Raw genomic sequence first — 15996 nt, 5'->3', positions numbered from 1 at the left:
TTTTTTTTTCATCATTTACCATCAGCGTTTTTTCGTTTCCCGCAAAAGAATGCTATTTTAGTTTTTTTTGTTTGCTGTTTACTTTTATATTTTCACGATTAACGAAAAGCTTAGTTGCCAAGTAAGTACTTATATTTGTTCGCAGACATGTCGATATACTTGAATGGGAAAATTTTCAATGTCGAGTTTCAAGAAGTGTGAAATTTATAGAAATGTGGAAAATTTTTCTCGGCGTCAAAGTTCAAAATAGATAGGAAAATAATACATTATTTAAGGCAGAAAGTTTGGTTCTGAAATGTAAGTGACGAGGTCTCTCAACGAACCAAATTTCCGTTTGATCAAACAAATTAATCTTCAATTTGGACTTTCCTCTTATAATTATCCTTCAATTCACATCTAAAGCCGAGGAAATACCTAAACCCTGCCTATATGAAAAATTCGACATCGAACAGATACCTATTTTATAACCTTAAAATGGTAAGTACACATTATTGGAACAAATTGTCTGTAATGCAAAATATTTTGATTCTCTTACTAAAGTATAAACACCAAAATTCGAACACCATAATATTCGACAACTAGGTATTGTGAGGTTTATAAAAAAATAAAGTGGCATCTTCGATGATGAAAAATTACTCAAACATCACAATTACTTTCGTCATACGGATTGCAAACGCGATGGAAAAAATTATCAAAAAAGTAATTTGTAACTCATTGGTAAATCATTAAAGTTACGAAAGCTCGTACGAGATTACAATTGTGTAATGATTATTTACAGCTAGGAAAGGAAAAAAAAATTACACTTAAGCTATTAATGCTTATACCAACGGTGGATATCGCTAAAGGGTTATCGTATTCCGAGACGAAAGGTTGAAGATTGAAATGGTAAAAGTGAAAAAAATTAATTATAAAGGTGTACTAATTTTTTTTCAGATAAATCTCAAGTTTGAATACGAGAGTATTTTTAGTCGACTTATCGTTCAACAAAAAGTAGCTAATCATTAAATTTATCAATTTCGTATTGGGATTTATTCATCTGCGTAGGTAGGGAAACACAGTCATTAAAATGTATTAGTTTAAATAGGAATTAAAGTAATCGTTCCGTTTCTGCATGGTAATGGTGCGAATATAATTAGTAGGTACTTGGTGTGTAAGAACGAATATTGTTTGAAGAAGTGAGAGAAAAATCATCCGATAAAACTAATTTATTTTAATCTGATATTAGTTATTTAGAAAATGAAAATAATTTTCAATACAAGTGAGCGTATAGAGGTTATCCTATAATAACTAAGACCGTAAAAATATTGAGTATAGGTATTAAACATTTCACTCAACCATAACGCAATGTTTTTTTGAAAAAAAAAAATAAATAAAAAATGTGTATTTGGATAAGAGTGTAAATCTTGAAAAATTCTAGAGAGTCATTAAGATACAGAAGTAACTCATCTTTGGATGCATGGTCAATTTTTAGTTGAAACCTTTTTTCATGAATTTTTCACTCCTTCAGTATCTGGTTTACCATCCATAAAAAAAGAAACAAAAAACAGTTTTGGTGATTTGGTCGCTTTCCCATTGATATTTAAATTTTTGGACAGAAATGGAAGTTTTTGGAATTCTGCACTTCATTGGGCACGAAAATTGATTTTTTTTTTTAAATCAAAGAAAAAATTAATTCAAGATAAAAATTTAAAAAAATTTTGCGGGAAAATTCCCTCCTCTTTTGATTTATCAACCACCTGCGCTTACCAAACTTCCAAATTGAGATCTTTTGAAAATTATTCCCAAAAAAGAGATAACTTCCCTTCGTAAACATCGAAATCCAGAAATCCCCAAGAATTAGGTAGTCTAGCTATAATTTATGTACTTTTGCTGAATCTAATTGAATTCATGAATTTTTCGAACAAGACTCTTGGAGGCACTTTCTAAATTAAACACGTCAACCGAAATATAAAAATTTTCTAAAAAGGAAAATATTCCTGGGATTTTAACTTCGGACATTGAAATGGCAAAATGTTTCTTAGGTGATCAGATACTTATACCTACGCTTTTTTATTTTTTGTTCAAAGTGGGTCAAATCTTGAAATTTCATTGCAAATCGACCGAGTTCCATTTGTCAAAAAATTGGTTTAAATTGTCCTTTTGAAAATTGGTGGAACTGTGAATTTTCGAGTTTTAGGGGAAGATCAAATTTTCAGCTTTCCCAACTAAGTATTTTAGCTTTCTAATGAATTATTAAAAGTACATAAATGAATGAAAACCCCAAAAATCTCACTGGAGGCTCCAAATTGATTAGGAAATGGCTACATTATTTTGTTCATGGATACTTATCGATTTTTAGGAGTAAATTTTCATTAATTTTATTTTAAAGATTTTCCATTTCATGTGCATTTTTATATCCACTAGGAAATAAAAATTCGCCAAAAATTGAAAAATTAATTTGTGGGTTTCTGAAATTTTGGTTTTGAGTTCTAAACGTGTTTTTTTTTCATGCATTATTTTTTCGAGAAAGTTGGCACTTCAAGTGTTTTTTTTTGTCAGATCAACGGAGCAGACAATGATTAATTTGATTTTCTACGAGCAGTTTTTCCACACAAGTAGCCATTAGTAATTTTTTCGTGCCTATAATGAAGCCAATTTAAATATGACATGCAGAGAATTGTTGCCAGACTTTCAAAAGAACATCGATTTTGAAATTGTGGGTACACATTATTTACAGTAGCTATCAAATAAAGAGGGGGGAAAGGGGGGAAGGACAAAATCATGAATACCAGTACCTATTCTCAAGCTCTTTTCTCAAGTGAGTCAGGATAGCTAAAAAATTATGTGACCATACGTTTCAATTCAAAGTAGAACCTCGCATTTCTCACAATGTTTTTTAAAAAATGAGCAAAAATAGTCTCTCAAAATATTTTTTCTGTGACTCAAAGACTAAACGTGGTTTAGATACCTGCCAAAATAAGTTTATTTTATGGCTATTTTTTCATCTGATTAGAAGACGAGTTCGATAATACCTATGTAAATGATTCTGCAAGGGAATATTTAAAATTAAAGATACGTAATTGATGATTAGTATTTACACGTGTTACAATTACAGACAATTTGTTCCAACACCGTTTGCGCGCGATATAGTAGATGCTAATGTAGGTAGTAGATGAAACAAAATCACAAATGAAGTTTGTCAAGTCAACGTGTGGGTATATCAGACAGTTCTATGAATGCGGGGTTATTATACTTATAGTAAGTAGATACACATAGATGCACATTTACGTTTCGAATGTCTTACTATAGAGATTTACGTCATGTAATACGAATTTCTATTTTAATCTCATTTCGTATTACACTATTAAATATGATGTGTATCTATGGCTAAAATTATAAGGTAACGAATACCCAGTTTTTTTCTATAATCTTGCCACGATTTGGTTTTAAGATAGACCTACGATGTTCGAGTAGGCTACGAGATGTGAAAAATGGCAAAATAGTAAAAAAAAAAAGTTAACAAAAAGATGAGAGATAAGAGAAATCTTACTTTTTATAAAACGGCTTAAAGGCGGTTTCTTCGTTCGGAGACTGAGCAGTGTTATTCGGCAACGGCGAAGGCTGGTGATTTAGAAAATTTTGATTTGGCGGATGAAAGTTGGAATTATTCAATTTAGTCTTATCTTTTTGCGGCGAATTAGGCAACTGACTATAACAATTGGCGGTATAATGGGACGGCGGCGGAGGATGAGGTTGCTGCGACGGCGGCGGGTAGCCATTAACCGTAGGTGGAGATAGGTGAGAATTAGCCGAACCAAAGGCGACGTTGGAAGAACCGTTCATTAAATTGCCGGCGACACTGGGCAGTTTCATGTTCGGTGGGGTCTGCGGAGGAGTGTCCGTTTGCACATCCGGAAAGCCGGACGAGCCGCTTCCGGCGCATCCTCCGGAGCTGTTTCCGCTGTAGTAGCCGCCGTATCTGGACGAGTACGCGGCCGCACCCGAGCCCGGACTAATGAATCCGTTCCGTACGTTATTCATGTACGGCGGATTGGTCGCAGCGGTCGGAGTGCTCGATGAGCACCAGCTAGGCTGTTGCATATGCAAAGGCGGCGGCGTCTTGCATGCCGCTGTATCCGCCAACGACCATATTTTCGGCTTGGATGCTGGTAACGGTATTCCGCAGTCGACCGAGCCCGCCGGTGGTTTGCTGATTTGGTCTTTCATGTACATCGAATGCGGATGCTGGCGATGCATCGGTTGCCCTGGCAGCATGTGATGGTGGTGATGGTGGCCTAGCATATCGTTCGGTTTACGATCGTCGTCTTCGTCCTCCTCCAGATCGTCGTCGTCGTCTAGCTCTTTAATTCCGTGCTCTGGTTTTACATGCATCAGACCATCTGCAGAATCATCATAATTTTTCGCATTAAAATTTACACCAATGGCCGCCATTTACAATTTCGCGTTTTAAATTTTGTCCTTAAGTAAGTTTTTTCACGTATGTTATACGACTGTAAATGCCAAATTACTATTTTAATTCATTCCGCAAGATGTTTTCGATCGGAGTTGATGTCGCACTCGTATGCAGTAGACTTTCCTCTTTATGCATATAGGAAATATTAAAAGATGAATTTTATTACGCTACGTAATACCTCCTATTTCCCCCGAGGGGATAAAAAATATACGATCAAGTTGACTTGACTGGCATGCAACTGTCAACCTTTGTCATACGTGATACGATACGCTTAAGATACAGAGCAATTTGCCAGTTACCCTAAAAGCACACATGTCTTCGAATTACACATTCACCAATTCAAATATCTCTGACTTTTTTTATGTCTTTTTAATGGCAGATCAGAGTAATGGAGAGGAGAGCAAACGGAAACAGTTTGTCCTAGGTTCGATCTCTTCGCATGACTGAGACACGAAGTGCGGGAGAAATTTTCAATTTCAAGGTACCTACCTACCTACCTACCTACCTACCTAACTCACTGGTGAAAAAATTCGACTACATATTTAAAATTATAATTTGATTATTTTTCAACGAAATATCATTTATACATATAGAGGGAAGGGAAGGTAGCAGAACCAGAAAGACAGTTGCTCTGATGGTTCTGATCAAAATTATCAAGAGCAAATACTTATTATACATTTCATCAATTCGATGATTTAAAAATCGAAATTTTTATTGAAGTCATAGCATCTGTCTATTATCTACCTACACTTTTATAAAGTTCTTAAGGAATTGAAATCAAGGTTGAGGTCTTTATAGGGAAACGTAAGAAGCGTTTATTGCCTATTCAAATGAAACGCTGCCTATTTTTTTGAAATCTGTCTAATCAGAAAAGGGAAAGGAAGTGCCTAAAATCGTCAAATATTGAATTTCCAGGTATGGTTTTTGGCATAAATTTTTAAATCAAACAAAAAAGATTCTCTAACAAAATATCCTATCTATTCCTAAAATTGAAGCCAAGTACCTAAACTTATTGAAATTTTTGGAAAACCCTGGTAAATTCATTTAGGTACAAATGACCGTTTCAATTTTTGAAGCAGGTCATTATGTAAAAGAATCTTTATTGTTTGTAGAATCTTCATGAAAGTTTGCAATTTTGATAATTTTTTTGCAGAGAATTTGAAACTTGGAAAAAAGCACTTACAATGAAATTTCATCTACAATTTGATTGGTTCAAATTTTTTCAAATTCATGTTTGGTATCTAAACAGAGTTTTTGGGCATCTCAGCATATTTCTGATATTATTTTTTCAAAAAATGGAGAAGAACCTCGTGGAGAGAGGGACAAAACTCGAGATTCTCTAGATTTTTGTAGGTTCATATTTAATACCTATCAAAAAAATTTTATGCAGCTCGAGTACGTTTTTTTTTTTTTTTTTTTTTTTTTTAGCTAAAAAAGATAAGGAATGCCAACTAAGAGGAAACATTATCAAAATTTTCTAAAATTCTTAGTTAGGTATACCTACCAAAATATGTAGTATGTAGGTATTATTTTTGGCCACAGAGTACGTTTTTGATATCATCTTACTGGGATGAATTATTGGATTTGATCCGATCTGAACAGATTTGGTCTGATCGAAACTCTGAACTGATTAAATCAGATCAAATCTAACTTAATTGGATCCGAGGAAGATCCACATTTGATCGGATCTGATCCAATCCGGTCTAATCAGATTTGTTCATATCTAGGCAGATACTCTCTAAATTTGAAACAGTGAAATTTCACTGTTTCAAATTTAGAGAGTACTGGATTCATGGAATGTCCAAATCTGATCAGATCCAATCATTTTTCGTTGGATTTTCCAAATTTTTAAAAATAATTCTGAAAACAGGGAAGTAGAAAAATACTCAAAATTGTCCAAATTTTTACGTTTGCTACCAAAGTACATACCTATGTATTATACTTCATACCTCAAAAATCTCCTTCGAGCATTTTCCTGGTATTATTTACCCTCAAAAATGAAAAATGAAAAGAGGACAAGCGAACTCAAGGTAGGAAAATCTTCACTCAAAACCTTCAAAGGAATCTTAAGAGAATGGAAGCAAGACCTCAATATCTTTGTGTTTGAATATCGAAGTGTAGATAAATTTTTGAGCACCCTCACTTCTTATCGTCCCCCCCCCCCCAAAAAAAGAAGGCTCGAGGTGTTTTTTTTTTTTTTTGCAAAAAAGTAACTAAATAGTGCATACCTAATTACCTACCTATTGAAAATGATGAAAATTGACTTGGACAGATCTAATTACAAATAGATTGAGGAAATGTTCGGAGATCCAATAATTTTTCCCTGAGCTTATGCAACCAAAATGACCGAAAATTTTGAAATTGGAGTTCGTTTGATTGCGCCATAAAATAGGCACAAGGCAGATGAATTAAGAGTGCTTGTAATTCTCGTTGGGTGAAAGAAAGGGCTTAAAAATGTTGAAAGAAATTAAATTGGAAAAGGGTTCATAAAATATTCATAAACACATGAAAAATTAACGTAAAAAATTAGAAATCTTCAAAGCGATTAGAATTTTGTTTGAGATGACGTCTATTTTGCACCCTGAGTCTCCCTTCTAGTGCAAAAATTCCTTCAGTTTATTTTTGGGAAATCATTTTTTTCAATCCTTCTTTCGAAAAAATGATGAAAGATTTCCCTAATTTGAAAACAGTTTTGGGATTTTTTCTTTTACTTTTCAAAATCCTGTATTTTTTGTTTTTTTTTTGTTTGGAAAATGATTCTATCATTTCTACATAAATTTTGGCAAATGTTTTACCAAACTCAAATCAGTGTACGAAAATCGTGTACTTTACGTTGAAAATACAATACATCCCAAGCTCGAGTAAATAAATACAAACGACGAACGAATGATACGATGAGAACGTGAACAGAATTTATGGCGGTACGTTTACCACAGAGTGTAAACCAATTGAGAATAAGAGAACGAATCTGGATGTAATCTTATTAAATATTCTGAACGGTGATCGAGAAGAGAAAAAAAAATAAAGAAAGGAACATATTCGAGTGTATATAGGGATAGGGTAGTGATACGACTTGAAAGTGTTAACGTGTTACATACTTTGAGCTGTTACACTATATCAACAAAAATAAGATGGAGATGGAAAAGATTTCGATATAGACGAGAACACTATGTAAGACAAGAGAAAAATCATATATAAAGTATCGAATAACGTAATTAAAACTGGTACCTGTGTTTATATAAGATTTCGATATAGTAAATAAATACCGGTTAAAGAAAGAGGAGGGGTGGAGAGAAGTAGACAGATGAAGGTGCAAGAGCGAGAGACAGGGAGTATATGGTATTCGTGTGTGTGAGAGGAAAAAAACAATAGACTGTATAGGTCTTTTTCTCGGCTATTAATTGTTTATATAGGCGACGATGAAGAAAGCAAGAAGCTAAATGATACAGTTAAGAGGGTGAATATGATTGCTGGGGTTGATAAAATTGCAACTCGGCGCGGCGGTGTATAATGTATAGTCAGTCGTATAAGAAGCATTTTATCACGTAGAAAGTTCTGCCACTTGTGGATTTGAAGGGCTACGCGTTAAAGTTAATAATGACACAATCTCCCTCTTTTTGAAATTACCATCGGAAAGCCATTCGATAGCTCTTAATGAAATCATTCTGGACCCCAAAGTTCACTTACGAAATGTAACACCCTTCCTGATATCACTGACGCGCCTTATGGAGTTGATACTCTCTCCCTGTGCGCAGTTTGCGACCCTCGGAGACTCGAATCGCGGCGAATTTTCAGTCGCCTCCGATATTCATCACGTACTTTTCTCGTCCTCTCACTCGCTGTCTGTGTGTGTGTGTGTGTGTGTGTGTGTGTGAGCTGTTTGCACTCCATCTCGCTTACTCCTGCATCGACTCGAAATAGGCTATATCTTTCCCCGTGGCGAATTGGCTGCCGTGCTGTGGCTCGTCGAGTAAAAACGACGATGCCCGCAGAGCCTTTAAATAATGAATATCAGAAGGGAGAAATCGAAAGTGCTTAATTCAATCCGAGTTAGATTTTAATTGTTTATCTAAACGCCAAACAGAAGGGCGTAATTTACACGTGGGAATTTTCTCGTTTTCCGCCATCCGACGACACTTTATTACCGTAAAAATCATCCTCGTTTACGGCTCTTTATTTATTCATTTCTTTTTAGTACTACTAAACAGATCTAAATTAGATATTTTACTCCCTATGCCTGTTTATCTACGATATACATACGAGTACGACACGAGTCCCGAGTATTATTTATCTTGATTTTAGGACACTTACACACGTGAAATTTCACACGTACAAGTGTAAGTATGTTTTTTTTTTCGCCAGCAGACTCGTATACTTATACGAATCTGTTAATAGAAAATATCTATCGATTCTGATATTGTATTTTTATCAATATTACCAACAAAGTTAATCAACCGTGATTCCTCTCACGATTGATTAAAAGTATTAAAACGTTTGATAATTACCAGATAATGCCTATAACTATAACGTTGATTTATTACCGATGATGAAGTGTGCCTATTACGGTTCTTAAATTTTATGTATCATCGATTTCTTCAACCTAAATGCCTTATCGCTATACACACTTGTATCTAATTTAAACTAACAAATAGGTTAGACTGATAAGTTAACTCGGCCTTTTGACGTGCTACAGCTAATTTTTAATGCGATAAACAAACTTCAAATGCGAAATTGTTCAAATTTATCTATAGCTTAGGTATAGTTAATTATCTATCTACGTAAATAGAAATATCTACCAAGTGCAGGTTTAAATAAAATATGCGCAACTGTAGTCCGTATAGAAATTTCAACAACCCGATTGCATCGTAAAAATAATTAGGTATTAATTGGTGAAAAAATGAGACGAATATGCAAGGTCCAAAAATAGTTCAAGTGGCTCAAAGTTGTCTAATTAAAAGCTGGCAATAAAGTACATATACAAATACATACTTTGAAAAATAATGCCTCAACCAGAATTGTTAGTCCGGGGGGGGGGCTGAATTTTATTTGAGCCCTTCTTCAAATATTTTTTGAAAAAAAGTAATCTTCTAAATCACGACACTAATTGATTTGGGAGGTCAAAAGTAGGATATTAAAACAAATTTCAACTTTCCAACCCAACTTGATCAAAAATCTCAAAAAATGACATGGGGGTGTGCCTTTGAATTTTGAAAAATTCACAATTGAAAAATTGCACCTACTTTTCTGTACTTGAAAAAAAATCGTTTTACATTCACATTCAATTTGAAGGTTCAAATAAGTGCGAGGAATATTTTTTTTTAATTTCAAGTTTGAATAGTTATAGCTTTGAAGTACCTAAGTATCTCCAAATTTTTTCGAAAGATGGTACCTTGCAAAAAGTGTCGGCCAATCGACCTCAACAAGACGCGTTGGAAGAGGTAAATTTTTTGGATGAATTTCAAACCCTCTTCCTCTGGACAAGAGCTCAAAGTTTAGAAAATTTAAAAAAGTTCGAAGAAAAATTTAAGTAGGTATTGACTTCAAAATTTGACATTTTTTCTACGTCTTATTGAGGCTATTTAAAATTAAAAAATATCCCATCCTATTGCCTAATTGATTGAAAATGAGTCTTAAATTTTCCTCATCTCAAAGAAGAAGAACAGGACATCTGATTAGTTCCAGTTTTAAAATGGATGGTGCCTTCGCATATAAGTATGTATTTTGAAAAAAATTATTCAAAAATACTCCATGTTCATAATTTCTACAGCCGAAATCAATTTTTGGATTCTTGATGAAATTTTGGAAATTTTGAAAAAATACAGAATCATAAAAAATATGAAATTTTTAGGCTTGAGAGATAAGTCAACGTTTGCCACAATCTTCAAAAAATATTTCATATTCCACGTTTACTTCATGAGGCTGAATTTTGAAGATAAGCTTGCGGCTCGTCGAGAAAAAAAAATGATTCAAAAAGCAAAAAAGTCTTATTTTTAATTTCTTAATAAAATTTTCATTCATTTGGGTGAAGATGAAATCTCCTTCTTGCTCTTTTTGACCATACGCCGAGCCACTCATTGCTCATTTTAAAATCACAAGGAAGGAAAAAATAAGAATGTTTCTTACAAAAAAATAGATAATTTTTGTTTTTGGGATTTGAATGACGTCTTGCATGATCACCTGAATATTCAAAAATTTTGTGTGAAAATCGAGGAAATTGAGAACAATTGCAATGTATGTATTGTCGTGGAGGAGAAAGAGCATACTGAACAAAAATTACCTACCTAAGCCCTACTGAAAAAAATTTCGACCACCAACTACGATTTTTCCGTTCATTGGTTTCTTTATTTTCCCACCTTCATAGGTTTGTCATTGTATAGGTACCTACGTATTTTATTCATAATTTTTGGACAATTTTTTACCAAAAGCTATTTTTTTTCGATTAAAATTTTGTTCGAGGGGGAAGAAATTACGTGCCTTGAAATGAGGTAAGGTGTTGGAGAAGTCCATCATCGATTTCATGATTTCATTAAAAAGCTGAAAGAAGAAATTACGAACTAACAAAGTCAAAAGGTAGACCTTCCCATTAATTTTGAAAATATAATTTCACTTCAAACTCATTTGTCTGGAAAAAATTTATTATTTTTGAAAATTTCTTCAAAATGATTATCAAATTTCCTGATAATAACTATATAGGTATTTGCAATAAATGGAAACCTTTTTCGATTTTTTTGGGGGGAGGGGAGGGGGATAAGATTGATCGATCGATCATAAAAACAAAATCAATCGAATATATAACAAATGGTTGTTAAAATTTCGATACCGAATATCCTATAGTGAAACTAGGTACCTACTAATAAAAATAAGAAAACAAATTATGCTACGATAATTACCATTATTTAATCGATTATCTTTGATTCTATCATCTTCAACGGATCCGTCGTCTTTGTCTTTATCGTCACAATCTGACAGCATGGCATCGTCATCATCTTCGGTTTTATTTTTCGGCTCCCACGTCATTTTATTTTCTTTTTTCAGTCTTCTTCTAGCATTTGCAAACCAAGTTGAAACTTGCGTTAAGGTCATCTTAGTAATTATGGCTAGCATTATTTTCTCTCCTTTGGTAGGATAGGGATTTTTCTTATGCTCGTTTAACCAAGCTTTAAGCGTAGCTGTCGATTCCCTGGTAGCATTTTTTCTACGGGCTGCTAAATCGTAACTGGTACCGTATCTGCGAAGAAGAAGAAGAAAAAAAACACACGTTACATAGTTTGTCGTATTATGTGGAGAAAAATCTGTGAAAAAAGGCGCACCAAGTGGCCATCGCTATACTATAGTATGCATCAGTTCACAGTGTACACTATATATATTTGTATGATTGTATGATACAGTCCTACTATGCCCACTACATTAACACTGATAAATGGCTTCATTATAAACGCGGTAAATTATCAGAATGTATTTGTGTCAAGAGTCGTTTATGTATTGCTCAGCACAGAGAGAGAGGAGAAAAATTTCATAGAAATCTCGCAGTTATTTCTTATTTGGCCTTTTCCATAAACCACCACCAACTGTTAGCACTGTTAAAACAAACACGACAAAACAATAATTTATAAATACGGAAAGACCACGGATTCGAAAACTGCCGTCCGCGTCCATCCGGAGATATTTATCGAGTTAACGAGAGATAACATCCAGTCTGGTCTCTCTCGGTTGCAACATTGGTATATATTCAGTAAACGTATACAGTAAACCTTCCACATACACATATATTTTAAAGGGAGACAAAAAAATACCTACCCAAGATTGTAGGCGTAAAATTTCCACCTGTGTGTCGACTGTTTTGGAAATTTTTGCCTATTGGGCATAATACGAATGGGAACCTCTATCTCTTATTCAATTACAATATAGGCTATATGTAATATGCCCAGTGTTACAAGATTTCTATAGAGATCTGATCACTTTATAGATAGGTATCCGAGGTGTCGTCAATTTGTAGGTACTAACGTGTTGAGATGTGATATCGTCGCGGTTAATAAAGTAATCAGATCTTCATCGATTTTAAAATACCATGCGTGATTCGGTTTCGATGGACGTAGCAGCTATGGTGTTAGGTTAAACTTGTTTTTCGTTGGTTTTTTTTCACGTATAGGTATCGTTTTGGTGATTTAAAGGGGAAAAAAAGAAGAAATATTTGACTCGGATGGTGTTACCATAATTCGTTATTCATCCATGACTTATATGATCGAGTATGCACAAAAACTGGCTTTTTTCTCTAATATTTTTTTCTCACTCGATATCGAAGCTACCCAAGGATCATAGGAAGGAATAAATTGATAGGGAGTTTCATTTATACTGACTGTAGGTATCATTACTTAATCCCACTCAAAGGCTGTTTATTGCTCACAAAATGTTCCTCTAATTTAAATAAATCATGATCTTTAGGCAAAATACATTTTGAGATCACCCCCTCACCCTCAGTCCTAGAAAGATTGAACTGTCTACCGGGAAAACGTTCCACGATGATTAATTTTTTTAAATTTTTTTAAATGTACTCGTAAGAATAAGTTTTTATGTTTTTCACAGTAGTTTTCTGCACAGAGCTAATCAAATTATTTTTTTGTGCTCTTTCTGCGATTCCAATTTATATACAAGTTGTCCGGAAAATGATTGGTCGAATTGAAAATTTAGATGAATGTAACTGAATGCCCTAAAAAACCTTGGATGATTATATCCCAATTTTGAAAATTGAAGGAATTGAAACGAGAAAATATGATGCTTCAACAGAAAAATAGAAAATGATTTTTGGTGTGTATGGGGAAGGGAAATGTGTAAATTTTACTGGATGAGTTTTCCCCTTTATTGTGAAATAAAAGAGTTAGGAATAGATTCCAAAAAGAAAATCGTAGGGATAGTTTCTCAAAAAAAAAAAAATGAATTTTAATATGCGAGGCAATATTTTGCGCAAAACTTGAATTCAAAAAATGTTGGTCCAAAATTTTAAGAAAAAGCTGACAAAAAATGTCTTAGCAAAATTTGTTCACTTTTCGTCGCACGATTCATTTTTCAAATCATTGAAAAATATCACTTTTTATTTCATTTAAATTTAATTTTCTCCAAACAGTCAGCTCCCTTTATTTTGTAGGTATGCAACATGTTCATCAGCATTTTTTTCAAGTGAAGCTCGATTGTATCCTCCAATTTTTAGTACGGTGTTTCACACTTCTTGGACACCCTGTATAATTGAAATTAACATCAATTTATTTTATCTTATCAACAACTTCAACTTCACAACAGAAATGATGAAATTGAGACGTAAAGTGACCAGTAATTCATCTACATATTAATTTTGATGCATTAGCTGCGAAGGTTATTTTTTTTAAAATTTCTGAGTCCGGCGTATTGAGAACTAATGGCATTTTTCCAAGGACACACAACTCAGGCAAAATTTTGTACAATCAGGTAGGTTTGCTCATCTAATTTTGAAAATTAGTCATATTTTTTTCCCAAGTTTTAAAAAATGTTGTTACCTTTCAAAAATGAACATGATGTGGGTTAGCATCACGTGTGACGGTTCAAAAATGTTAGACAGTCTCTCCAAAAAACACATGTACTTACCTATTCATATTAAAAATTGAAGAAAATTTTCCTTTTTTTTCAAGATATTCTAAATATTTGTATGTATTTTTTTTTTTTTTTTGTAAAAATGGTAGGTTCATTTTGATTGCATTTTTTCTCAATAGCATGATGTTCTACATCTGAGAAACAAAAAAGAAAAAAATGGGGCCAGTGACAATGAGTATCAAGGATGTTTTCAACCCTTACTCAGCCTGTTCTGAGACTGGACCATTTTTCCCACTGCTCGTTGGGCACGAATTACATTTTTTTTTTTTTTGAAAAATTCGATTCGTCATCTTTGAGGTTTGTATTTTTCCTCAGACTCTTCTGACGCTAAAAAATTTTCTAAATGACTTCCATCTCAAAATTATAACCTCCCCGAAACTTGATCAAAATCTTCTAACATTTCTATCCTATCAAAAAAATGACTTTTTCCAAATAAAAAAAATTGAATTTTTTTGAAATTTCGTGTAGTTGCGAAGATTGAAAACAATACTCCAGCCACATTCAATTAAAACAATCTTCCAACAATTTGTTAGAATGTAGGTATTTGCACATTTAGGTATATTGAACTCAGCAAAAATAAATTGAAAAAAATCAAACCGCTTCAGGGTGAATAAACAGTGTGAACCTAGAAAGGGCACTGTAAGACTATTGCGAAAGCAGAAAACTAAACACCCGATGACATACGCTGGCTGACAAGTGAGCCATTGAAATATGTGCACAGCTGTAAATAATACACAGAATATAGCAAAGGAAGCTGTCAAATCACAGTAGTAGCATAATTCGGTTGAAAGGAGAAAAAAAAATTAAGTCGAACGTTATAAATCTTAATTCGTACGTCGAACTAACGATAAGTAGATAAATTAACTACACGAAATAAATGACCTCTCGACACTTTAGGTAAAGAGGCGATTGAGAGATAATATATCGAAAGAATAAAAATAAACAGCCCAAAGACATCACTGCGGGTTTAATGGTTTAAATTTCTTCTGCGTATCTAGAGACGAATATATACCTAGGTAGGTACCTCGTATATAAAGGTATTTCGAATTAATCGAGCCGCGTTTGGCGAACAAGACGCGCGCGTTTCGATTCATTTGTGTATATTATAGTCTAGTTGTACATTTTAATACGATAGCCATTACTATTGGAAAACACAAGCTTGGTATAATATGGTTTGTTTTGCTTTCAAGAAGAACATCAACAAGCAGCAGCAATGGTTAAAGTGGCGCGGCTGGATTCCGTAATCTATTGCCGAATCGTGACACGCCTATGATAAATGTCCGCATCTTGAAACCCCTTGTCTTACCCATCTGATGGTATAAATTATGCTCGTAAGATATCTTTTCACGCTACGATACCCGGTAGCAAAAGTAGCCCGGTTTACTGACAGGGTAAAGTAAAAAGATATCCACTACTGTGTTGAACTTCTTCAAAAACCTAATTAAGAGATGTCAGTGGCGCCAAATTCTGATTAGAGAATATCTCCTAGAACGATAAATTATCCCTACAGTTGTTAAATGTTTGATTTTCCACGTAGCAGCAACCAGCAACAACAACAACAACAACGCTGCTGTAGCGATGCTAAGATTTTACAACTACTGTTAAAAGAAGAATTATTCCCGAATAAAATGTATCGACCGGTCGTTTTGCTGCATGGGAATAGATGGTTGTAAATTATCCCCAACGTGCCCGCTGCCGAGTAAAATACCGTATCTGATAATAATATTACTGTTTTACATGCGATACTTTACATTCTAATTATTATTTTTCGTTAGAATGAGATTTTTTTTCTAAATAATATCGCCTCGTGTTAGAAATATCTGCGCGTGTCATACCGATGACCAAAACATTCTAATTTAGCCATCGATGTGTGGGAAAAATTCCTAAATTCTAAATTTACCTACATCCTGTATTATGAAGTA

At 33.9% G+C, this 15996-nt stretch overlaps 1 protein-coding gene across 2 annotated transcripts in view; it reads right to left on the bottom strand.

The window, feature by feature from the left end:
* The window catches only part of LOC135841663 (homeobox protein caupolican-like), an 83107-nt gene that overhangs the window by 5840 nt on the left and 61271 nt on the right, over window positions 1-15996 (bottom strand). For both annotated transcript variants that reach the window (XM_065358758.1, XM_065358759.1), the window contains exons 4-5: window positions 11344-11681; window positions 3530-4379 (exon numbers count right to left, since the gene is read on the bottom strand). In XM_065358758.1, the coding sequence (XP_065214830.1) occupies window positions 3530-4379; window positions 11344-11681 (1188 nt within the window). The remainder of the gene's footprint in view (window positions 1-3529; window positions 4380-11343; window positions 11682-15996) is intronic.

The sequence above is a fragment of the Planococcus citri genome, chromosome 3 (assembly GCF_950023065.1).
Source record: "Planococcus citri chromosome 3, ihPlaCitr1.1, whole genome shotgun sequence".
NCBI lineage: Eukaryota > Metazoa > Arthropoda > Insecta > Hemiptera > Pseudococcidae > Planococcus > Planococcus citri.
Note: the sequence above shows the minus strand (reverse complement) of the source record. Positions and strands in the feature narration are given on the sequence as shown.